The sequence below is a fragment of the Hyperolius riggenbachi genome, chromosome 6, assembly GCF_040937935.1.
Source record: "Hyperolius riggenbachi isolate aHypRig1 chromosome 6, aHypRig1.pri, whole genome shotgun sequence".
In the NCBI taxonomy this organism is placed as follows: Eukaryota; Metazoa; Chordata; class Amphibia; order Anura; family Hyperoliidae; genus Hyperolius; species Hyperolius riggenbachi.
Genome location: NC_090651.1, coordinates 222,667,488 through 222,691,913, shown reverse-complemented (window position 1 = coordinate 222,691,913; position 24,426 = coordinate 222,667,488). Strand labels below are relative to the sequence as shown.

At 44.4% G+C, this 24,426-nt stretch overlaps 2 protein-coding genes and 1 long non-coding RNA gene across 4 annotated transcripts in view; 2 read left to right on the top strand and 1 right to left on the bottom strand.

Annotated features, from left to right (window-relative positions):
• Nucleotides 1–7,042, top strand: part of LOC137521337 (arylacetamide deacetylase-like 4) — a 36,972-nt gene extending 29,930 nt beyond the window's left edge. Inside the window, exons 3-4 of the mRNA XM_068240462.1 lie at nucleotides 9–72; nucleotides 5,647–7,042. Coding sequence (XP_068096563.1) covers nucleotides 9–72; nucleotides 5,647–6,421 — 839 coding nt within the window. The 3' untranslated portion in view covers nucleotides 6,422–7,042. The remainder of the gene's footprint in view (nucleotides 1–8; nucleotides 73–5,646) is intronic.
• A 4,247-nt stretch (nucleotides 7,043–11,289) lies between these two features.
• LOC137521339 (uncharacterized) lies at nucleotides 11,290–11,954 on the bottom strand. Its single transcript, XR_011022100.1, has 3 exons — nucleotides 11,907–11,954; nucleotides 11,654–11,807; nucleotides 11,290–11,495 (listed from the first exon to the last, which is right to left on the bottom strand). It is a non-coding gene; the product is annotated as an uncharacterized lncRNA (long non-coding RNA).
• A 3,352-nt stretch (nucleotides 11,955–15,306) lies between these two features.
• CFAP107 (cilia and flagella associated protein 107) overlaps nucleotides 15,307–24,426 on the top strand; it is a 48,841-nt gene continuing 39,721 nt past the window's right edge. For both annotated transcript variants that reach the window (XR_011022099.1, XM_068240463.1), the window contains exons 1-2: nucleotides 15,307–15,544; nucleotides 17,140–17,253. Coding sequence is in view for 1 of the 2 variants with exons in the window: in XM_068240463.1 (XP_068096564.1) it covers nucleotides 15,434–15,544; nucleotides 17,140–17,253 (225 nt within the window). In the remaining variant the exon portion in view is untranslated. The remainder of the gene's footprint in view (nucleotides 15,545–17,139; nucleotides 17,254–24,426) is intronic.

The window sequence follows — 24,426 nt, the reverse complement described above, 5'->3', positions numbered from 1 at the left end:
CTTTTCAGATTCCTATGATATTCTGTGTCGCTATATCTCAAAGGAGACGGAATCCGTTGTTGTCTCTGTAGGGTATGTAGAGTCTGGTCTATCACTGATTGATTTGCCTAGCTGCACCGAACAAGCTTTCAGAAAATAGTAAATAAATAAAAAATATGTTATTTTTGCAGATTGTACAGTGACTTGTCACTATGTATAAGTAAAACATTAATTATAGCAGATGTGTATGTACTTTTATCACTAAATATAGATACAAACAAGGGCGTAGCAATAGAGGGTGCAGAGGTAGCGACCGCATCGGGGCCCTTGGGCCAGAGGGGCCCCGTAGGGCCCTCCCTGAATTGCAGTATCAGCTCTCTATTGGTCCTGTGCTCATAATAATCACTTCTATAGATACTTTGAATAGTGGTAATCATTAACAAACTGCTCATTATTCCCTTCTTGCACCTCTGACACTGTAGTTGCCATTGGCAGGTTTTGGCGCAACGTATCAATTGATATGTATGCAGGGCCGGATTTGTACTTTTTACCACCCTAGGCCAGCAATCAACAAACCGCCCCCCTCCATGTGTCTACATGGAAACAAAATATTATATCACCGATTGCGAGCTCCACTGAGGACAGTTAGTAACATGCCTGTAAAGTGCTGCAGAAGATGCCACTGCTATATAAATACATATTATTTTGATAGGACATTAGACTATGACAGGGATTAGATTGTGAGCTCCTCTGGGGATAGTCAGTGACATGCCTGTAAAGTGCTGCAGAAGATGCCACTGCTATATAAATACATATTATTTTGATAGGACATTAGACTATGACAGGGATTAGATTGTGAGCTCCTCTGGGGATAGTCAGTGACATGCCTGTAAAGTGCTGCAGAAGATGCCACTGCTATATAAATACATAATACTAATTTGATAGGACATTAGACTATGACAGGGATTATATTGTGAGCTCCTCTGAGGACAGTCAGTGACATGACTATGTACTCTGTAATGTGCTGCAGAAGATGTCAGTGCTATATAAATACATAATAATAATATGGAAGGACATTAGACTATGACTATGGTAGGATTAGAGTGTGAGCTCCTCTGAGGACAGTCAGTGACATGATTATGTACTCTGTAATGTGCTGCAGAAGATGTCAGTGCTATATAAATACATAATAATAATATGGAAGGACATTAGACTATGACTATGGTAGGATTAGAGTGTGAGCTCCTCTGAGGACAGTCAGTGACATGACTATGTACTCTGTAATGTGCTGCAGAAGATGTCAGTGCTATATAAATTCATAATAATAATATTGTAGGACATTAGGCTATGACTATGGTAGGATTATATTGTGAGCTCCTCTGAGGACAGCAAGAAGTTTTAAATCAGGATGATACCATTTATTGGCTAACTACAAATGAATAAGACAATCCAGCCCCGCAATCCCGTCGAGATCTGCTCCCGTTAGCGTACGCAGGAAGTACGGGCGCAGACGGACAACGAGACCGGTTGCTGGATCGTCAGAGGGAAGAAAGTAAAGGGCGACAGAGCGTGCCAATCCCGTCTAATCTGCTCCCGTTAGCATACGCAGGAAGTACGGTGAACAGACTGACAATAAAGATTGGTCGCACAGCTGCCGACAATATGTAATGGGACAATCACTCACCAATCCCCTATTACTAGGCCACTGTTGCCATACAGGTCTCATGCACTAGAGACTGCTGGAGGCAAATTCACTGTGTGCGTAGTAAACGGTTAAGATTGGTTGGAGGTGCCCATACATGTACAATTTTGATTGTATATACAATCTGTAAACTAAAAATATCGATTTCGCGCTGGAAATCTGGTAAATACACTGCCACCACTGTCTTATTATTCTGGTTGCAAAGACTGAGTTTGTCAGATCTTTGCGCTCTGATTTCCCAAAAGCTGGCTATGCCTGGTTTTGGGGTGTGCTATTACCACCACTGCCAACCTCTGAGGACAGTCAGTGACATGACTATGTACTCTGTAAAGTGCTGCAGAAGATGTCAGTGTTCTATAAATACATAATAATAATATGGTAGGACATTAGACTATGACTATGGTAGGATTAGATTGTGAGCTCCTCTGAGGACAGTCAGTGACATGACTATGTACTCTGTAAAGGGCTGCAGGAGATGTCAGTGCTATATAAATACATAATAATATGGTAGGGCATTAGACTATGGCTATGGTAGGATTAGATTGTGAGCTCCTCTGAGGACAGTCAGTGACATGACTATGTACTCTGTAAAGGGCTGCAGGAGATGTCAGTGCTATATAAATACATAATAATAATATGATAGGACATTACACTATGACTAAGGTAAGATTAGATTGTGAACTCCTTTGAGGACAGTCGGCGACATGACTATGTACTCTGTAATGTGCTGCAGAAGATGTCAGCACTATACAAATGCTTTATCATAATATGGTGAAGCTTAGACTATGGTAGGGATAGATTGCGAGTTCCTGAGGACAGTCAAAATGAGAGGAGGAAAATGAGGAAAAGTGGAGGAAAGGATAGAGGGCACATGATGAGGGATTAAGACAAACAGGGAACAAGATGAGGAAGAGGGTAGAAAAAGGACAGAAATAGACCTTAAGATGAGAGAACAAAGAGAGGGGGGATGATATAGGTAGGAAAGTGAAAAGAGTGGAGGAGGGAAGGAGACGTTACACATGTCCAGTTACTGGGATGGGTAATAAATCAGGCAGGCTGACTGAGACAAAACATTCAGCAGCATCTGGCAAGTCAGCTTATCTATACTGCTACTGGACTCTATTACAGGTCAGTGTGAAAGGAGGGCTTTCATCTGTCTTAGAAGCTGCAATGTCGCCCTAACTCAAGCCCCGCCCTAGGCCTGGGCTTATGTGGCCTGCCCACAAATCCGGCCCTGTATGTATGGAGATTGCTTGGGGGGGCCCCATGTAAAACTTGCATCGGGGCCCACAGCTCCTAAGCTACGCCACTGGATACAAATACAAACTACAGCAAAGTCCCCAGTATCCAGACAAAAATAGCACTGACCTTCCTCTGTGCAGCAGAAGCAACTTACTGGTCCTCTGGGTGCTGTCTTCCTGTAGCTCCCAGCGGCTTTCCAGTGTCCTCTGTATATGGGTCACGTGACATGCAGGGACCCGTACATGGATGCAGGAAAGCTGCTGGCAAGATACTTCTGCTGTGCCAAAAACGAACTGATATATATATATATATATATATATACAGTGGTGTGAAAAACTATTTGCCCCCTTCCTGATTTCTTATTCTTTTGCATGTTTGTTTGTTTTGCATGTTTGAACACAAAATGCCGTTTTAAATGATGGTTTTTATTATTTAGTGAGAAAAATAATTTAAAACCTACATGGCCCTGTGTGAAAAAGAAATAGCCCCCTGAACCTAATAACTGGTTGGGCCACCCTTAGCAGCAATAACTGCAATCAAGCGTTTGCGATAACTTGCAACGAGTCTTTTACAGCGCTCTGGAGGAATTTTGGCCCACTCATCTTTGCAGAATTGTTGTAATTCAGCTTTATTTGAGGGTTTTCTAGCATGAACCGCCTTTTTAAGGTCATGCCTCAACATCTCAATAGGATTCAGGTCAGGACTTTGACTAGGCCACTGCAAAGTCTTCATTTTGTTTTTCTTCAGCCATTCAGAGGTGGATTTGCTGGTGTGTTTTGGGTCATTGTCCTGCTGCAGCACCTAAGATCGCTTCAGCTTGAGTTGACAAACAGATGGCCGGACATTCTCCTTCAGGATTTTTTGGTAGGCAGTAGAATTCATGGTTCCATCTATCACAGCAAGCCTTCCAGGTACTGAAGCAGCAAAACAACCCCAGACCATCACACTACCACCACCATATTTTACTGTTGGTATGATGTTCTTTTGCTGAAATGCTGTGTTACTTCTACGCCAGATGTAACGGGACACGCACCTTCCAAAAAGTTCAACTTTTGTCTCGTCGGTCCACAAGGTATTTTCCCAAAAGTCTTGCCAATCATTGAGATGTTTTTTTTTAGCAAAATTGAGACGAGCCTTAATGTTCTTTTTGCTTAAAAGTGGTTTGCGCCTTGGATATCTTCCATGCAGGTCGTTTTTGCCCAGTCTCTTTCTTATGGTGGAGTCATGAACAATGACCTTAATTGAGGCAAGTGAGGCCTGCAGTTCTTTAGATGTTGTCCTGGGGTCTTTTGTGGCCTCTCGGATGAGTTTTCTCTGCGCTCTTGGGGTAATTTTGGTCAGCCAGCCACTCCTGGGAAGGTTCATCACTGTTCCATGTTTTTGCCATGTGTGGATAATGGCTCTCACTGTGGTTCGCTGGAGTCCCAAAGCTTTAGAAATGGCTTTATAACCTTTACCAGGCTGATAGATCTCAATTACAGTACTTTGTTTTCATTTGTTCCTGAATTTCTTTGGATCTTGGCATGATGTCTAGCTTTTGAGGTGCTTTTGGTCTACTCCTCTGTGTCAGATAGCTCCTATTTAAGTGATTTCTTGATTGAAACAGGTGTGGCAGTAATCAGGCCTGGGGGTGACTACAGAAATTGAACTCAGGTGTGATAAACCACAGTTAAGTTATCTTTTAACAAGGGGGGCAATCACTTTTTCACACAGGGCCATGTAGATTTGGAGTTTTTTTTCTCACTAAATAATAAAAGCCATCATTTAAAACTGCATTTTGTGTTCAATTATGTTATCTTTGACTAATAGTTAACGGTTTTTGATGAGCAGAAACAATTAAGTGGGACAAACATGCAAAAGAATAAGAAATCAGGCAGGGGGCAAATAGTTTTTCACACCACTGTATATATATATATATATATATATATATATATATATATATATATATATATATATATATATATATATATATATATATATATATCTTTCCTTGCTGCTTAATTAACATAATAGCTTACAGGTCTACATTTAGTTGAGTATCATCGCTGTTTGTTTTTGTTTTTTTTGCTGCTTCATGGAATACATGGTAACTTTTACATTAACTTTCAGTCTTGAAGTGGTGATTTCTGCTGTCCTGCTCAGTTGAATACTCCATTAGAACTCTGATGGGACAGATGGAGCAAGGAAAAAAGAAACTTGTGCTTGCGAACTTGCTTGATTTTCCTGAATCCCTTGGATAGAAAATTAAAGACTCCATTTTGGCCCACCTGCACAACACCAGTATGAATGGTGGCCAGGGGCGTAACGAGAAATCACTGGCCCCCACTGCGAAACTTTGGATGGGCCCCCCTCCCCCCTCGATTTCTGCACAGTTCGGGCCATCTCTAGCGCAGAACGCTTCCGACCACTTAGCTCGATGGGGGAGTACGAGCAGGCCAGACTAAGCCTGCACTGACTGGCCCCAATTGGACAACTTACTGGGGCCTATTGTGAAAGATCCAGGACGAGGAGGGCAAGGGAGCCATTAGCCTGGAGGGGGCTGGAGGAAGCCCCAGCTATGTTTAAATGTTTTCTCCTGCCCCATCTCAGGTACAATTTAAATACTAGAGTGATCAGGATGCCTTTTCAGGGCTGGTAATAGGAATGTTTCTGGCTAGTGCAGGCATACATTTACCGGACAAGTGCATTTATTGTGCCTATATTTCTCTGCTTTATTTTTTCAGTTACCGCCTGGCACCAGAACACAGGTACCCTGCACCGTTTGATGACTGTTTGAATGCCACCATCCATTTCTTGAAGACAGCTCATGAATATGGTGCTGACCCTTTCTCTGTCATAATAAGTGGAGACAGTGCAGGGGGTAATCTCACAGCTGCCGTCTGCCAAGCTCTTGTAAGCCAAGAAGATCTTCCAAAGCCTTTGGCCCAGGTTTTAATATACCCTGCTGTCCAAGCTATAGATTTTCACTTACCATCTTACATACAGAACAAGGCAGTGCCAATTTTGTACAGGGAGCGAGCGGTATTTTACATGCTAAATTATGTGGAAGGAGACCTGACTATGATGGAAGAAATTTTGGATGGAGACCATGTTTCAGTAGATATGAAAATGAAATTTAGGAAGTGGTTAAGTGCTGATAATATACCAGATGAATTCAAGGCCAGAGGGCACAAGCCCCGTGTCATGACCTCACACACTGACGAAGTGTACGAAGCCCACAAGCAATTGTTTGAGCCCTATGTCTCACCGTTGCTGGCTGAAGACTCCGTGATTAGCAAACAACCCAAAGCTTACATTTTAACATGCGAGTTTGATGTGTTGCGTGATGATGGACTGCTGTACAAGAAACGCCTTGAGAATAACGGAGTCTCTGTCACCTGGTACCACGTTAAAGACGGCTTCCATGGAATTGTTAGTTTTTTTGATGGTGGAAATCTTTCGTTTGAATCGGGGAAGCTGGCGGTTGACAACATTATAAATTTTATTAACGGCATTTGATACAAGTTTTAAAAAGAGGCAATGCTTGACAGAGACCTTATTTGGAAGCATTTTCTTTTGGATAAGTAAACTAAGCACTGCCAAGTTTACATCAAAAATGCATCCTACAGATTGTCGATGTCAATATACTGTGAAACTTCTAATATCCAGACTTGACTATTACTTAGAGGCTAAAAATGTCCAGAACATTCTTAGCCTCTAATGACTTATGCATTGCCCCAAGAATGAAGAAGTTAATTGAAACTACATGACCTTGGTGCCACAGTCCAACAACTCCATCCCAGTTGGTAAATATTGTTAGTTGAGGTTAGGAAGGTCAGAAATTATTGAAAAGTCTTCACTGAATGTTAAGGATAAGTATTGTTTAGTGTACAGATATCAGTTAGTGTTCAGTAGATTTTAGTTAAATTGTGGTTCGGAATAGTTTAAGTGTGTATTGTATAGTTGAGTATACCCTTCTAGACATGTATTGCTTATCTGGAAAACATAGTGTGGCTCTTAAAATACAACTCCATAGTCACAGAAATGGAAAAGGACAGCTTTTACTATATTAAGTCTTAAATTCAATCGAATATTATTAATACAAATAGTGTTCATTAAAACATGAAATTGTACTACAAACACCTGTGAGCCTATACATGTTCCTGTGTTGCCTTATTCTGAATCACACATAAGGGCTCTCTTAACGAAACAAGTCTGAGTATGGTCTTAACCTGAATTCTTGTAAGTTTATTTTCATGCCTTAGTAGTGACTGAACAATCAAATTAAGAGGCTGAAGGACTGGGCGTTCTGGATCACTGGTCTTGGCTAAGTGGCAGAGCCGGTTCTCTCATGAAGCAAGGTGAAACACTTGCATGAGGTGCAGAGATTACAGGGGTGGCATGTTTTTTGTGTGTGTTTATACTTACAGTATGCAGTCAGAGGAGAAGCGAGAGGAGAGCAAGCGAGGTGAAGAGGTCATCATTGGGGAAAGCAGCTTGTTGTACTTTGTGAGGAGTCTGACAGTGAGTGAGGAGGGGGGAGGCAGAAGAGCAGCAGTTTTAAATTGGGGGTACCTACACCTGGCTTCCTATACTGGGGGCACCTCTATCTGGCTCTCCGTACTGGGGGCACCTATACCTGGATTTCTATACTAGGGGGCACCTATACCTGGATTTCTATACTGGGGGCACCTATACTTGGTTTCCTATACTGGGGGCACCTATAACTGGCTTCTTATACAGAGGGCACCTATACCAGCCACCCACCTATCTATAAGTATGGTGTTTGTTTGTTTTTTGAGGGGGGGGGGGGGGCGCACCGCAGCTATACTGTGCTGTGCCAATTGTTGGGTCCTGTGCGATGATTCCAAATTAATGATTCCAACATCCTCACAAGTTTGCCTCAGGCAGCAAAAAGTCTAGAACCGGCCCTGCTGAGTGGCGTGTACTCATTTCTATTGAAATCTGTCCCACTACATAGATATCCATCTACAAAAGTTTGCCCGCAACCTCTCTGCTTATCTCAAAGACACAACCAATATAATAGAATCCATACAGGAACTACATGACAAGAGAAAAAAAAGAGCGAGCTCAGTGGTGACATTGTGGTTCAATGGCCGGCAAGCCCAGGAGTATCCTCACCTGAATTGGTGGCTGATAAGTCTGCACGGGGTTTTTCCCATGGGAGTGCATGCGCATTCCCGCTGAAATACTGCGCCAGCACTGACCAGGTGGGGTAAGCCTATGCACACCTCCCCTCACAAACAGGACGTCAATTACTGAATTGATTTAACCACTCTGCGACCGCCTAACCCAGAATCGCGGCCGCAGAGTGACTCCCCCTGGATCGCCTAACGCAGAATTGTGTCCAGTCTTGGGGGTGGAGATTAGTGGGGATAGCGTGTGCTGATACGCGCGCATCCCTGCTTTAGTTTCACGGCTAGCAGGATTTTAAAAGAATATAAACAATTTTTGTTTTGCTTTCTACAGCGCTGCGATCTAGCGCAGTCACTTGGCTGTCCCCTGAAGTGTTTCAGAAAGCGATCGTTCTCATAGGCTGATGCCTATCAGAGCCGATCGCTGTGATTTGCTGTCAGGGGGAGGGAGGGAGGGGAGAGGAATAAATTATAAAGAAAATAGGCATTTTTATATAAAAAAAAAGAGAAATAAAATTAATTAAAAAACAAACACTGCAACAGCAATCGGATCCCACCAACAGAAAGCTCTTTTGGTGGGCAGAAAAGGAGGGCAGATTCATTTGTGTGTTCAGTTGTATGGCTCTGCAGTGAGTTGTTAAAGCTGCAGAGCAATGAATTGTAAAAAATGGCCTGGTCACTAGGAGGGTGAAAGCCTGTGGTCCTTAAATGGTTAAGACTGAAGGTTGGAACCCCGTAGAGAGCTGGACCAGTGCCATTGCCAAGGAGCCTGGCCCCTGGCTGTAAAGTGTAGGATGCTGTGCTTACTGCTACCAAGTCAGCTTATACTAAGGTGAGACCTGACCAATGGGCTATTTCCCCTCATTTACACAGAACCTGTGAGCGCTCCTTCTTTTGTCTTTTACACCTCTTAGGAGGGATTTTAGCCCACTCCTCTTTGCAGATCGTCTCCGAGTCAGAAAGGTTTCAAGGCTGATGTTTGCCAATTCAAATATTCAGCTCTTTCCGTAGCTTTTCTATTCAACTAAGGTCTGGAGACTGGCTAGGCCACTCCAGAACCTTCATGTGCTTCTTCTTGAGCCACTCCTTTGTTGCCTTGGCCCATGTGTTTAAAGAGGAACTCCAGCCTAAACAAACATACTGTCATTAAGTTACATTAGTTATGTTAATTAAAATAGATAGGTAATATAATCTCTTACCCACACTGTTTTAAAAGAACAGGCAAATGTTTGATTTCATGATGACAGCCATCTTTTTGGTTGAAAGGAGGTGACAGGGAGCATGAGACACAGTTCCAACTGTCCTGTGTCCTGAGCACCTCTCCCAGTTGCTAGGCAACGTGAATAACATAGGAAATCCCATCATGCTCTGCACAGCATCAGGGGAAAAAAGCTTTTTTTCTTTGATGGGTGGAGCTTAGCTAAAAATGCAGCTAAAAATGATGCTTTGGTTAAAAAAAACAAAGTTCTGATGCTGTGAAACTGTTAAAGAAACACCAAGCCTTTTCAGTTCTGCTGAGATTTCTAGTCCGGAGGTTCACTTTAAGGTTATTGTCATGCTGGAATACTCATCCATGACCCCTTTTCAATGCCTGGGCTGAGGAGAGGAGGTGCTCACCCAACATTGCTTGGTTAAAATCCCCAGGTATGATGAAAATTGCATTAACCACTTGCCGACCGCGCACTCATACCGCGCGTTGGCAAAGTGGCAGCTGCAGGACCAGCGACGCAGTTCTGCGTCACCGGCTGCAGGCTAATTAATCAGGAAGCAGCTGCTCGCGCGAGCGGCTGCTTCCTGTCAATTCATGGCGGGGGGCTCCGTGAATAGCCTGCGGGCCGCCGAGGTTCCCCCCCCCCCCCCCGCAACACACAGGCAGGCAGGAGCGATCAGACCCCCCCAGCACATCATCCCCCTAGTGGGGAAAAAAGGGGGCCGATCTGGTCGCTCTGCCTGCACCCTGATCTGTGCTGGGGGCTGCACAGCCCACCCAGCACAGATCAGCTAAAACAGCGCTGGTCCTTAAGGGGGGGTAAAGGGTGGGTCCTCAAGTGGTTAAAGGGGCACTATGGCGAAAAATGTCAAAATTTTAAATAAGTGCAAACATAAACAAACAAGAAGTACGTTTTTTTCTAGAGTAACATGAGCCATAAATTACTTTTCTCCTATGTTGCTGTCACTTACAGTAGGTTGTAGAAATCTGACAGAGGCGACAGGTTTTGGACTAGTCCATCTCTTCATAGGGGATTCTCAGGGATTTATTTATTTTCAAAAGCACTTAGTGAATAGCAGTTGCTCTGTCCAACTGCCAAAAAACTGTAGCGAGCAGGGAAGCTGGCCAGCATCATTGTTTAAATCCTTTTTAGGAAATATCTTTATAAAGAATAAAAGCCTTGCTGAGAATCCCCCCATGAAGAGATGGATTAGTCCAAAACCTGTCGCTTCTGTCAGATTTCTACTACCTACTGTAAGTGACAGCATTATAGGAGAAAAGTAATTTATGGCTCATTTTACTCTAGAAAAAGCTTTGTTTATGTTTGCACATATTTTAAATTTTGCAATTTTTCGCCATAGTGCCCCTTTAAGGTGCAAGTTCTGTTGTTTACTGATAACATCCAACAGTTGTTCAAGCACTGACTTAATACAGTAGAGTCTTGCTATAGTAAACTCAGATATAGTAAACCTCTGGTTATAGTAAACTCACTTCTCAGGTCCCAGCAAATGCGTCTGTTTAAATATACAATGTATGACCAATTCTGATACAGTAAACTTCTGATACAGTAAACTACTTTTCCTGGTCCGGTCCCCTGAAGTTTACAATAAAGGGATTCTACTGTTTACCCCGAGGTGGAGATATACTGCCATAATAAAAATAATAACTGTATGTTCCCTGTGTTAATAAATTTGTGACATCTTAGCATTAGATATTCCATCTCTGAAGAACAGAACTTGTTGATTATGGTAACATTAGTGCACCAAGCATTATTGATATAGACACATAGGGGTTGATTCACAAAGGTTACTTATTTTTCATCTTAACTGTAAGGAGTGCTAATGCATGAGATAAACACAATAGGAGAGATAATTCATGAGATAAATAAATAAGGAGAGCTAAACCATGAGTTATCTCAAATAAGGAGAGCTAAACCATGATTTCCGTTAGATATGGAGAGCTAAACCATGAGTTAAGTTAGATAAGGAGAGCTAAATCATGAGTTAAGTTAGATAAGGTGAGGTAAATCATGGGTTAAGTCATTTAAGGAGAGATAAATTGTGAGTTAATAAATAAGGTGAGATCATTTAACAGAAAAGCTTTGTGAATCAGGCCCATAGTCCTCTGCCTGTTTTCTCGCCAGAATCAGGTGTTCGATCAGTACGGTGGAGCATGCAGCCTGCAAGCTCAAGTGCAGCATCTGGTACAGAGGGATCCAGTCATGTTTCTGCAAAAATCAAATGGCAACAGTTTTATACATGGAGATATCTAGTCATAGCTCACCTATTTTATTTGCAAAGGATCTCAAATTTGCAAAAATTGCCCTAAGAAGAGGGGTTCTATGTGGAGCAACTCTTGGTCTAGGTAGCAGTCCCGATCGCTTACCTCTCTTTTGTTTTCTCTTCCTTCACTTCCTGCCTCGTCTATTTCCAAGGGTAGCAATACTGCGGTATTGATGCCTTTTTAAAGTAATCTCTTGTGCTGTTTGATGTGATCTGTAGAAGCTCCTGGTGATTGTAGTGGATGGCTGGTTTCGCTTCTGAAACAATGAAGGTTAATAGGAAGAAAATTAATAGAAGAGGAGAGCACCTATTTGGAGAGCATGAAGCCGCTGCATCTGTGTGCACCATCATCATACTTGGTCTGTGCTGCAGAAGAAGATGGTCCGTGCTGCAAAAGATGATCTGTGCTGCAGATGATGATGATCTCCAGAAGGAAGAGAGACAAGTAGAGGATGTTACCTGCTTCACAACCACAGCCAAGTTGACTAACATAGCGACTTACACAAATTGCATAACGTGCTATAAACCTGCACCATTTATGTTGCATGTTACTCAAGCAACGTAAGTGGTGCATGCACATGGCGCTTTACGCATATTGCATAACTGCTGGTAATCTTACCGTGTGCTATCTGCACATTCTTAAGTGAATCAACCCCGATATATCCTTGGTCTAAAGATGATGATATGATATAAACTTCATGATACATGTGATGATATACACTTCAGATGAAAATAATCATCATATAGTACAGTGGTGGCGAACCTATGGCAACGTGCACTTAGAACCCTCTTTGTTGGCATGTGTACAGTCACCCCAGCTATTTCAGAATTTATAATTAGGCAGTGTGGTGGTCATGTGTGGGGGCGTGATGGGGGGGGGGAATGGACACATGCAAAGTGCACAGTGCGTTGAGGTAAAGTAACTCACCTCTGCAGGATCCACCGAGGATGCACGTTACTGATCCCTCATCTCCCTGGCTTTGTGTCTGTATAGTGCCAGTGTAATCGCACTAACACCATAGAGAGGGAACCCCTGGGAGGAAGAAGATGGGTCATGTGCATCCTTGATGGATCCTAGAGAGGTAAGTTACTTAACTCCTCTGCTGCACACTCTGCTCTATACTGACATGGGGGGGGGGTGTCAACTGACTACTTATTCGGGTGGACATTTGGCTACCTAGAATTGGGGGGGTTCTGGTTCCTATAATGTGGGTAGTCATCTGGCTGCCTATACTGAGGGGGATCGTCTGGCTACCTATACTGGGGGAGGGGGGTGTCATCTGACTACCAGCATGGGGGGGTCATTAGGCTGCCTATACTTAGGATAGAGGGGCCATCTGGCTACCTATACTCCGGAGGTTCATCTTGCTTACTAAACTAGAAGGAGGCTGTCTACCTCTACTTAAAGGGTTATCTGTCTACCTATACTGGGGGGCCCACCACTGAAATTGCAGACAATGCATATCGACTATAATGAGCACTATACACTAGCATGCATGAGTTCCTACTCGCATCAGTGGAAAGTAAATTTCAAAAATGAGTCTATAATAAAGAAATGGTATACAACATGCATGTGACAGAATCTAATACACGGAGTGTTTAAAGGGACTCCGAGCAGTGCAGTAACTATGGAAAGATGCATACCATTTTTAAGCTCTCTTTCTCCTCTTTCCAACGATATATAAACCGTCGCCCTACACCTTTTAGTTTTCGCTATTTTCGCGATCGAAATTGCGTCCGCCGTGATTTCGATCGTGAAAATAACGGAAACTAAAAGTCGTAGGGTGGCGATTTATATATCATTGGAAAGAGGAGAAAGAGAGCTTCAAAATGGTATGCATCTTTCCATAGCTACTTGTATTACACTGGACGACTTTTCCCCAAAGTCGGCAGCTCCATTCAGCACAATGCAATGAAATATAAGGAACCCAGGGGGATATAATTACAAACATCATGCTGGTAGGTGTGAGGATATAATTAATTAGTTGTGGGTATGCTTAAAGGCATACCAACAGGCACTGCTTGGAGTCCCTTTAACCCCTTCCTGACCGCCTAATGCCAACATGCGTTGGGAAGGTGGCTCCCCCAGGACCACCAATGCCAATGCGCGTGCATCCCCGCTTGAGTGACAGAGCTTCGTTCTGTCAACAGTTTGTCAGACTGAAAAAAAAAGAAATGGCAGTTTCTTTTGCTTCTGCAATACAAAATCACATAAAACACAACAGTGTAGTTCCACCCCTAACACAATGTCATAGACTATCCACATCAATTACAAATGGGGCTTTTAAATGAACAATCAGTCTTTTATTCTTCAGTGTTCAAAATTCAACTTTCTTCAAGATTGCGGACAAGTAAGCACAAGACCCATATACAGAACTCCACATCATAACAAAGGACTGCCTGACACGTGTTTCACGGTCAAAGACCGCTTCCTCAGAGGCACACAGTGCATACACACATCAATTGTCGATTCAAGGGCAGTATCGCATCGCAATCTGTAAAATCAAAAGGAGAGCACTCCTAGATGAAATCCTGGAAGCCTGAACGCATCCGGTTGTTTACTTCCCTGGATGCGTTCAGGCTTCCAGGATTTCATCTGACATGTACCCCACTTTGTATTGGTCTTTCACGTGGAATTCCAATAAGATTGATTCATGTTTGTGGCAGTAATATGACAAAATGTGGAAAACTTCAAGGGGGCCGAATACTTTTGCAAACCACTGTACATTAATTAAATAGAAAAAATACTGTGTGCAGCAGCAATCAGAGCCCACCAACAGAAAGCCTGTGGTCCTGATTGCAGGAAATAATAGCAGAGGCTACTCTATTAATAAACGGGGATTGGTATCAGGGAGGCGCCCTAGGATGGATGTGTTAGCATGGATTGGGCTTATTGGTATGAAATAAAAGAGAGGCTGCTTACCTCTATCATGACGCCCCTGCGGAGAGCAATTACCTCAAAGGTGTTTATTGACCTGAGGAAGCAGGCAGAGACCTGTGAAATGCGTTGTCAACACTTATTCTTGATTAGAAATAAAGAATATTTACATTAACATGACTCCATGATAGAGGTAAGCAGCCTCTCTTTTATTTCATACCAATAATTCCAATCCGTGCTAACACATCCATCCTAGGGCACCTCCCTGATACCAAATCCCAGTTGCCAATACACCCCCTAGTGAGAAAATCCCCTACTAGTTGCAGTTACATGCAAATAGAGAGGAAGATCCAAGGAGAGCGACAGCCAATTTCTAGAAGGATCCGGGATACCGAGCGGAGACCGTTGTTCCCCGCACGCGCATACGGTGATTGCAGAAGCAACCCATTCTTGTGAGTATAATCTCGCACAATTTCAAATTCAGAACACTAACGGTACTGCACCATCAGGCTCCTGTCCTCCCTCATACCTACAGGTCCAGGGATGTCCAACTGAAGGGACAGTCCCAGTGACCAGATCCACTACTCTAATAATAAGATTATGAACTGAATCCCCCAAAAATTCTTCATTTTTCCTATACAAGTTGTGATCACTTTGCATAACTCCATCTTCATTCATCTTCATTTTGAATGCAGCTGCAGTATTTATTGAGTGTAGTTTGTTGTGTTTTAATATGGGAGCAGAGCCCAACAGCTAGTCCTACACCTTGTTCTCACCAGAAAAGAAAAGGCCTGCTGGAAATACACAGCACAGCCCACATTCTGATGGATGCAGATCCACCAGCCACAGGCAAGAGCTCAGCAGACAGGGTAATGGTCACCATAGCAACAGTAAACAGTGCTCTATAGTAGTAGAAAGAAGTGTGAGATGTGATCACCGTTACTAGAGTCCTGTCTGCTAACACTGACATCAAACCAGGAAGACCTGTGCCAGCATTGCAACACCATGGCTGCTTATCCAGACAGGCTGAAGAAACTCACTCAGCCGGGCTGGAGGATTGAGCAGAAATACTCCAATAAAGTGCTGATTGGCAACTGGACAGAAGAGAGGAAACAGGTACTGACACGTTGGGTGATTATGGTGAGAATGAATATACGCATGCACATCTTCTCCCTCTGAACTGTGACTGAACATCTGAACATCCCCAGTCTGCACTCTGATGCTGGGAATACAGCATGCAATTTTCCCTCAGCTATATGGGTCGATTGATAGATGGGTCGATATTTATAATTTTTGACAGGTCCGATCAGATTTCCGATCGTTTTTCTGATCTATTTGTATAGAAGTGATCAGAAAATAGATCAAAATCAGATCGGATCTGTCGTAAATGATCGATTGACCCATCTATCTGACGGGAAATTGCATGGTGTATTCCCAGCACTATAGAGTTGTGGACGACCAAGATGCTGCAGTATGTACAAAATTGTTGCATGTCATCATTTACAGATGTATGTTTTCTTTAAATGCTTGAATATTATGACTTTTATTTTTAGCAGTTCTGGGCAAAGTATGGCTGGCAGCATGTTTAATTTTTTTTTAATGCAGAGCCGGATTCACAGCTGCTGTGTATTCCTGTGTGAATGCCTGCCTCCCTCTCTCCTCTCCCTCCCTCTCTCCTCTCCCTCCCTCTCTATGCAGAGTTGTGAATAGAGCATAAATTAGGTTACTATTACCGGCTCTAAGCTTCCAGCACCAATCTTCCTTCAGTTGGATGTCCAGCATCTTATCTCCATTCACAGTTTGAACTTTTATTAATGTTAAGCACTATAGCTAGTGCTAACCCGCCGCATCCCCGCGGCAAAACGAGGGGTTTATACCCCCCAAATCCCCTGTGCAAAATCCACGACTTTCTTGGTCGTGGATTTTGCTCCTCATGGAGGCAGAGCTTTGAGCTGCCTCCATGCGCATCAATCTGCCCGTGGATCTCCGTCGGCGGCGATCAGCGGGGATTGACGCGCAAAGAGGCAGAGCTACAGCCCTAAGCTCTGCCTCAAGCAGGAAGCGGTCCCTGGATTTAGCAGAGGGGATTTGGGGGGTAGAAACCCCTCGTTCTCTTTAAACAGGATCAGGGCCGGAGCTACCATAGGAAAAAATGGGCGATTGCCCCAGGGCCCCAGAGCCTGTAGGGGCCCCCAAAGTGTCCCTTCCCATCTTAACCGTTGCTCCCCAGAGACTCTGGAGAGTCTTTGGCAGAGTAGCGTCTCATCTGTGCTGGCGGGCCGGTGAGACACTACACTGACATAAACACTGCAGAGGTCCTAGGGAGCGCAGTTAAATTGGGAGGTGATTGGGGAAGGGTCAGCAGCCAGCTCAGGGGCCCAGGAGGGAAATTTGGCTTCAACAAAGGGCCCCTAAGGACGCTTTTTGGTCGGAAGGGGGGGGGTCTGTTGGGCAGCCCCCAGGCTAATTTTGCCCTAGGGCCCAATTGTTACTTAAACCGACCCTGAACAGGATCATGGGGGGTGGATGGAAGGCCATCCATATTCTTGCAGGGGGGCCCGGTGACTTCTAGTTGCGCCCCTGCTTATATTTACATGATTATGTATAATTGGTTAATTAATTTGAGTTCTCCATCTAATAGGTGTTTCCTTGCAGGATTTTCATGCTCAGCATAATTCAGGACTCTATTTGTTTTATTGTGTTCTATTTAGTTTAGGAGAAGTAACCTCCCAACATCTAGCAGCTGCTATGACATTGACTTTGTTCGGTTCCCGGACAGCAAACCTGACCTAGTACAGAGAAGATACTACTTGAAAAGAATGGAGGTAAGCCAATGTTTATTTGCTCATACCCTACCATTATGGACAGACACCAAGGATTTTAGTGGCTCTTATTTTTATATATGTCTTGAGGTTTAAGCCCTCATCTAGGATACCCTAACATGGTGAGAAGGTCTGCAAGCTCTATGATAACCCAGAGTGCTTTGGCGGCAGGATCAATAAGCTGCAGCTAAGACCATCCTAGTCACATGGCACACTGGTCACATGGCAAGGACCATACAAAGAGTGGTCCACTAGTTTAATACTCCAGGCTCAGGCTAAAGTTAACGCGACTTGAGAGGGATATGAAGGCTGCCATATTTATTTCCTTTTAAGCAATACCGTTTGCCTGGCTATCCTGCTGATCCTCTGCCTCTAATACTTTCAGCCATAGACCCTGAAAAAGCATGCAGCAGGTCAGGTGTTTCTGACATTATTCTCAGAACTGACAAGATTAGCTGCATGCTTGTTCCTGGTGTAATTCAGACACTACTTCAGGAAAATAGATCTGCAAGGCTGCCAGGCAACTGGTATTGTTTAAAAAGAAAAACATATGGCAGCCTCCATATCCCCCTCACCTCGTGTTCACTTTAAGGAGGGTAGTTAGGCATCCAAAAAGTGTTTGCATTGGCTAGGTTGGTTCTAGCTACAATGGGGCCCCAGGTCAAAAGTAACTTTAGGCCCCCCTAGAAGTGCCCCACCCCCCAGCCTCTGAGACGACTCCCAGGACCCATCCCATTACACTGCCAGCCACACAAAATCAGTAGGTGTCCATCTTATGTCCCCAAAAGCATTGTTGGTGTCCCCATTATATCCCTCCTCTGTTGCCATACAAATCCAGAGTGTACACACATTGTTGTCCTACCTAATCCAGGCAGGACATAGGAGGTAGCACTATGCTCTACACTCAGTGGCGTCCCTACCATAAGGCTGCAGGTGCTCACAGCACAGGGTGTAGCCATGGCTACGGGTGCCGCTGTGGTGCTCAGTGAGGCCCGGTGCTAAACACGCTAGCAGATCCGCAAAATGCTAGCAGATTTTGAAACGCTTTTTCTTATTTTTCTATAGCGTTTCACCTAGCATTTTGCGGTTTTGGGAAGCGTTTTTGGTGTAGTAGATTTCAGATATTGTTACAGTAAAGCTGTTACTGAACAGCTTCTGTAACAAAAACGCCGGCAAAACCACTCTGAACAGGCGTTTTTCAGAGCGGTTTGCGTTTTTCCTATACTTAACATTGAGGCAGAAACGCATCCACAATCCAAAAAATGCCTCACCCCGGGAATATGCGTTTCTGCAAAACGTCTCCCGCTCTGGTGTGCACCAGCCCATTGAAATACATTACCCAAGCGTATCCGCAGCCGAGCCGCAAGCGGATCGCAAAACGCAGCGGAACCGCTCTGGTGTGCACTAGGCCTTACTGTGTTCTTCCACCTGAGACCTTTTTTCACAGTTCGGGCAACATTCAGGAAAATAGCAGCAGGCAGTGCAGGGGACTGTAATACTTCCTGCACTAGATGTAGCACCCCTCCCCCTTCCTGTCCTGTGGGCAATGTGTCTCCTCGCTCCCTACACACAGCCTGCAGTGAGTGAATATGCAGAGCAGGGGAGTAGAGAGAATGATTGCTGTGCTGCAGCTGGGACATTAGCAGGGAGAGGTGGCAGGATGTGTTTAGTGCTTCAGAACTTGCCTGTCATTTGTAGCCATGTGCACTGGCTGCTATAATACCAGAGTGCTCTAGACGATTGATTATATCCTGATCAGAGTAATTAATCAATAATACAGGGCAGTCTGCTTTTGCAGAAGCCAGTGATACAGGTGCTGACAGCCAACTTCTGTATGGAGTAGAGAAGCAAGCAACAGGCAATTTAGATTCGCTTGATTGCAGGAAATCTTATCTCTTTTACCAACTCCCCCTCCCACCCTGTTGTCTTCCCCATGACCCCTTCTTCTTTTCAGATTTTAGTGGCTTTTATAACAGTATGTCCCTGCCAAACAGCACTGATGAGGTCTACAGTCCTGGTGAGAGGTCTTCCTGCCATTTCTCCTCTTCCACCAGGCTCTCTGTCTTGTACCTCTTTACCCCCCCCCCCCCCATGCATCCCCCTCTTTCGTATGTATGTCCCCCTTTTCTGACTATCCTCAGAGAAGCTCACAATTTAAACGTACCATACTCATATTCTAATGTCTTACCATATTATTATTGTGTATTTATATAGCACTGACATCTTCTGCAGCATTGTATAGTGTACAGAGTTTCATAATGGTTAGCTCTGTCCATGATTCCTGATAAAAAAAGCTATATAACTGAAAATAAAAATATGAGACTCTCTTCTTTGCAACTAATGTTCTATTAATTATCTGTACTACACATACAATTCATTATATCATATTTTTTTTTTTTGCTTCAGTGTCACTTTAAATAGACTCATAGATTAATAAAATAATAGATTTATACATATCTGGGGCTTCCTCCAGCCCCATCCTACTGTGCAGACGCATGTATAAGGCAGGTGCCGGAGAGACGGAGGGAGTCACTGAGCATGCGTAAAACTGGCCGCGACTGGCCGAAGTTGCGAGACCTCGTGTCGGGGATAGAGAAGGCTGAGGATGGCAGCGTGGGAGCAATCAATGCGGATGGGGCTGGAGGAAGCCCCAGGTATGTATAAATCTATTATGTTTATTCGTCTCTGAGTCTCTTTCAGTTGATTATTTACTGCTACCTAAATGTGTCCTCTTATTTTTGAAATGATCTTTGATGGCTTTTGTGTATGGTGATGCTGTGCACACCAAGCAGATCACAAAGACAAAGAACATTTCCTAAAAGACAATATTGCAGGATGATGCAAAGTTTTACCAAACCTTATGCACCTCAAAATCATAAGGCTTTCTTTACATTTCCCTACAATTACCATCACTTCCTTGAGTCAATTTTGGCTGACATTTCATAAACAAAATTAGAAAAACTGACAGTATGGCTGCATTTATGATTCTATAGCACCATCTTGTGGTTCTGGACAGTCACTGTGGTTCTGTCATTGAAAACCGCTATCGCCTGCACTCTCGCCATGGTGTGCATCAGTCCAGCATGGCTGTCACAACACAAACAGCTGTTTGTGGTGCGTTACACAGTGAGTTTGGTGTGTCAGTGTGAAGCAGTACTCTAATTACACTCCCTGATTGATGTATAGCAATTTTAACAGTATCCAGCTACCGTCGTATGCGCGTGATACGGGGCATGTGCTCTTTTTGTTGAATGACCTTCAATTACACCCTAATGATCTTTTAGTCGGCATTGATGTTGAAGGATTATACACATCCATCCCACATGAAGTGGGTTTGGGTGCAGTAGAATTCTTCTTGAAAAATGTGGGAGGGGTACAGCTAGGGCGGTGTCAGCTCATCATGGATCTTTTGCAAATGGTACTTACCCTTAACTGCTTCAGGTTTGACAGGACCTATTACCGCCAGATCAGGGGGACGTCCATGGGCGCGGCGTGCGCCCCGGCCTACGCGTGCCTCCATCTCGGTCTGTGGGAGCGACAAGAGGTTTACGCGAGTGTGGAGTTTGGGGTGCACGTCGCGGCCTGGATTCGTTACATTGATGACATCCTCATGGTCTGGCGCGGTAACATGGAAGAACTTGGTGTCTTTCTGGATCATTTAAATATGAACAATAGAAATATTGTGTTAACGTACATCATCGATAGCAATGAGATCAGCTTTTTGGACTTACGGATTAAAAAAGATGGGGATAGAATCAAAACGGAGACCTATCGTAAACCGACGGCTGGGAACACTCTCCTGCACGCCTCAAGCTTTCATCCTCCCTCTCTGCTGCAGGGTATTCCTGTGGGACAACTCTTGCGCGTCCGCAGGAACTGCAGCGGAGAGGAGGAATATGGGAGGGAGGCGGAGGAGATGTGTGGCCGCTTTAAGAGTCGGGGTTATGATAATGAGGTACTGGAGAGGGCCAAATTACGCAGTAATGAGACCCCAAGAGAAAGACTTCTGACCCGAGATAGGAAAAAAAGATCACCAAAAGATGACGTGACACGGATAGTGACGCAGTATGGGACCCATTGGAATCAGCTGCGGAGACTTTTAGCCAAACACTGGCACCTGTTGAGGCTAGATCCTAAAATAATACAAGTAGTGGGGGAGTATCCACATATGGCGGCTAAAAGGGCCCCCAACCTGCGTGACATGCTGGTGAGATCTGAGTTCAGATCCACTACGGCTCAATCGTCGCGCATGTGGTTGGGCCCCTCAACACGCCCCAATGGGATGTTCCCCTGCGGAAAATGTTCAGTGTGCCATCTGGTTGATCGAGTTGGAAGTTTCTCGGATTCGCAATCTAGAAGGTCCTATGATATCCGGTCTTTCATAAACTGTGAAAGCAAATTTGTGGTGTATATGATTGTATGCCCATGTGGGCTCAAATACATCGGAAAGACGACACGCATGCTTAAACAGAGAATTCAGCAACATGTGGGGAACATTAAAGAGGGAGATGAAACCAGTCCATTGGGTCTACACTTTAAGTTGTTCCATCAGATGGATCCTGACTCACTAAGATTCAGGGGGATCATTAAAATGTCTATTCCAACTCGAGGGGGGAATTTGGACAGACGGTTATGCCAGATGGAATCGGGCTGGATCTTCAGATTAGCTACAGTGATTCCAGGGGGCTTGAATTCCGATCTGCCACTTTCCCCCTTTCTACCACTATAAAATACATGTGGGCAAGTTGTCACCCTACCTATACAGGATGGGTGTGAAGTTGGGGTTCCTTTTGAGTGATCCATAGGATTCCTTGTGGAGGCCCACTTTATGTTACAGCTAGTTGATGGTGGCCTCTGTGGTGATGGTTTTTGTATAAACCCTCTATGCTCAGATTGCTGTGATGAAATGAAATATAATACAATATGTGAAACTGTGGGGGTTTGTGGAGATTCAGATCTGTTGGGGAGTAATAAGTACCGATGATATTTGCAGAAATAGCAGTATGTAAGCAGGCATGCACGAGTGAGTGGGAGAGGTCTGTTTAGACTACTATGTATAGTTCTTTCCTCCTTGCCACGGATGTGTATTATTGGGCTACTGTATAGAATAAGCAGGACTGTGAGGATATCAATTGAATTGCCTATATGAGCTACACACAGTGCTTTGATCCCACGCTGCTGCTGTATGTGATGGGGAACTGAGTGACCAATGGCGGAGGAGCAGAGGCGGAGATACGCAAATGAAGCAGGAGAGGTTGGCTTTTAAAAGATACGTGACGGCGCTGCCCATGTGACCGTCTGAGGAAGCCCGTGGAGCGGGCGATACTAGTTACGGGGACGAGCTGGAGTGACGTCACACGCTGCACGTGTTATGGCGCATGGATACAAAGATTTGTGAACTCTTTGCTGGCGCTGCATGGGGTTGAGAGAAGGTGGAGGCGAGTGATGACTGGAGGGGGACCCGAAGAGAGATGAGAAACGACTGACCAACCTGTGGAGGTGGTGAGAGCCCGCAGGGCACAGCAGCATAGTCTATGCATGTATGAAAAGCGGTAAAACACTGAGCCTGTTGGGCTTTGCCCTCTGAGTGCTCCTGGTTCAACTAACGTTTGAATGCTGGCTTCAAACAAGCTTTTGAAGTGTCTCTGGGATCCCCCCGCTATATGGACTAACACACTTGCGTACTAACCTGACTCCCCCTGCAATACCTTTTGTGAGGCTGCACCTTTTGCAGCGCAGCGACTGTTACTAACCACACTTACAAGTGAAGATTGCTACTGGAGGTTACTGGGACTTCTTCACCAGAATCCAAGTGTTTGATAATCACAATATATGAATCCAAGGCGATTAACATACACCATAGAAAGTTATGATTAACTGGAAACTCCCGGGAGTAATGCTCTGGGTTGAATGGTGCTGTATGACTGTGCTATGTGATTGACACGGCCGGCTGTGTATGCTAGGCTGGTATACTCTTTAGCTCGTTTTTATGGGGGTTATGGGGGGTTTTGTAAGCAGACATAATAAATTTTGAAGTGTTGAATGAGACTTAGTGAGACAGTTATTTCTGATTGATGTATACACATGCAAGATGTTTTAAAGCACTTTAGGCCTGCAATTTAGCATTCAATGTGATTTCTGCCCTTAAAACGCTGCTTTGCGTCCAATCCAGATTTTTCCCCGGGACTTTTGGCGTCTATCCCACTCATCCATGCAAAAACTCAGATGTCAGACCCCTTGAAGCATCTTTTCCATCACTTTTGTGGCCAGCATAAGTGTCTCTAGTTTTCAAAGTTCGCCTCCCCATTGAAGTCTATTGCGGTTCGTGGAAGTTCGCGTGAACTAAACTTTTGCGGAAGTTTGCGAACCCGGGTCGCGAACCGAAAATCGGAGGTTCGGGCCATCTCTAATGTCCAACGAAATGATTTGTCAGCTCAGACTTGGAAATCTGCAGGCACCTTACAACATCATGTTATGCCAGGCTGTCCATTATGCCAGGCTGTCCATTAAAACACTTTATTGTATTATATGCAGCTTTGGGAGGTGGTAGACATGAAGTGTTAATACTTTATCCAGGCTGCAAATGTTACTCTATCTCTGCTGTGTTTGTGGTCTCTGGCTTAAAGTGCACTTGAACCGGGGACAAAAAAATGAATAAAGCCCATGGTGGGCTAGACTACCTTTACAGAAGAGTCCCGGCGCTGCTCATTGTCTTTAGGATCCTTTACCCGACCCCTTTCCCTGTTCCCTGACCCCAGACGGTTCTCTTCATATTCAACAGTATCCTCCAGTCGAATACTAAAACTAGTAAGCTTCCCCTAGTGGTGGAGCTTAAAGTGTACCTGAAAGGAACAAAAGTGCCCCTTGGGGGTACTTACCTTGGGAGAGGGGAAGCCTCTGGATTCTAAACAAGCTTCCCCCATCCTCCTCACCAAAGGGAACCCCACACTGGGCCCCTGAAGATCCGCCGACAAGGGCTTGTCAGTGGAGTGCGCAGACTCATTAGCGGCTTTCCAATGGGCTCCAGCAGAAATAGCCAAGCCCAATCAGGTCCACTTAATTATGGACCACATCGGGCTTGGCTTTTTCTGCTGCGGCCCGAGTGGAGATCCGCTACTGCACCTGCGCTGGTAGTAAATGTTATTGTGTGCTTGTGTTCAGGGCTGCCAGCGCTGG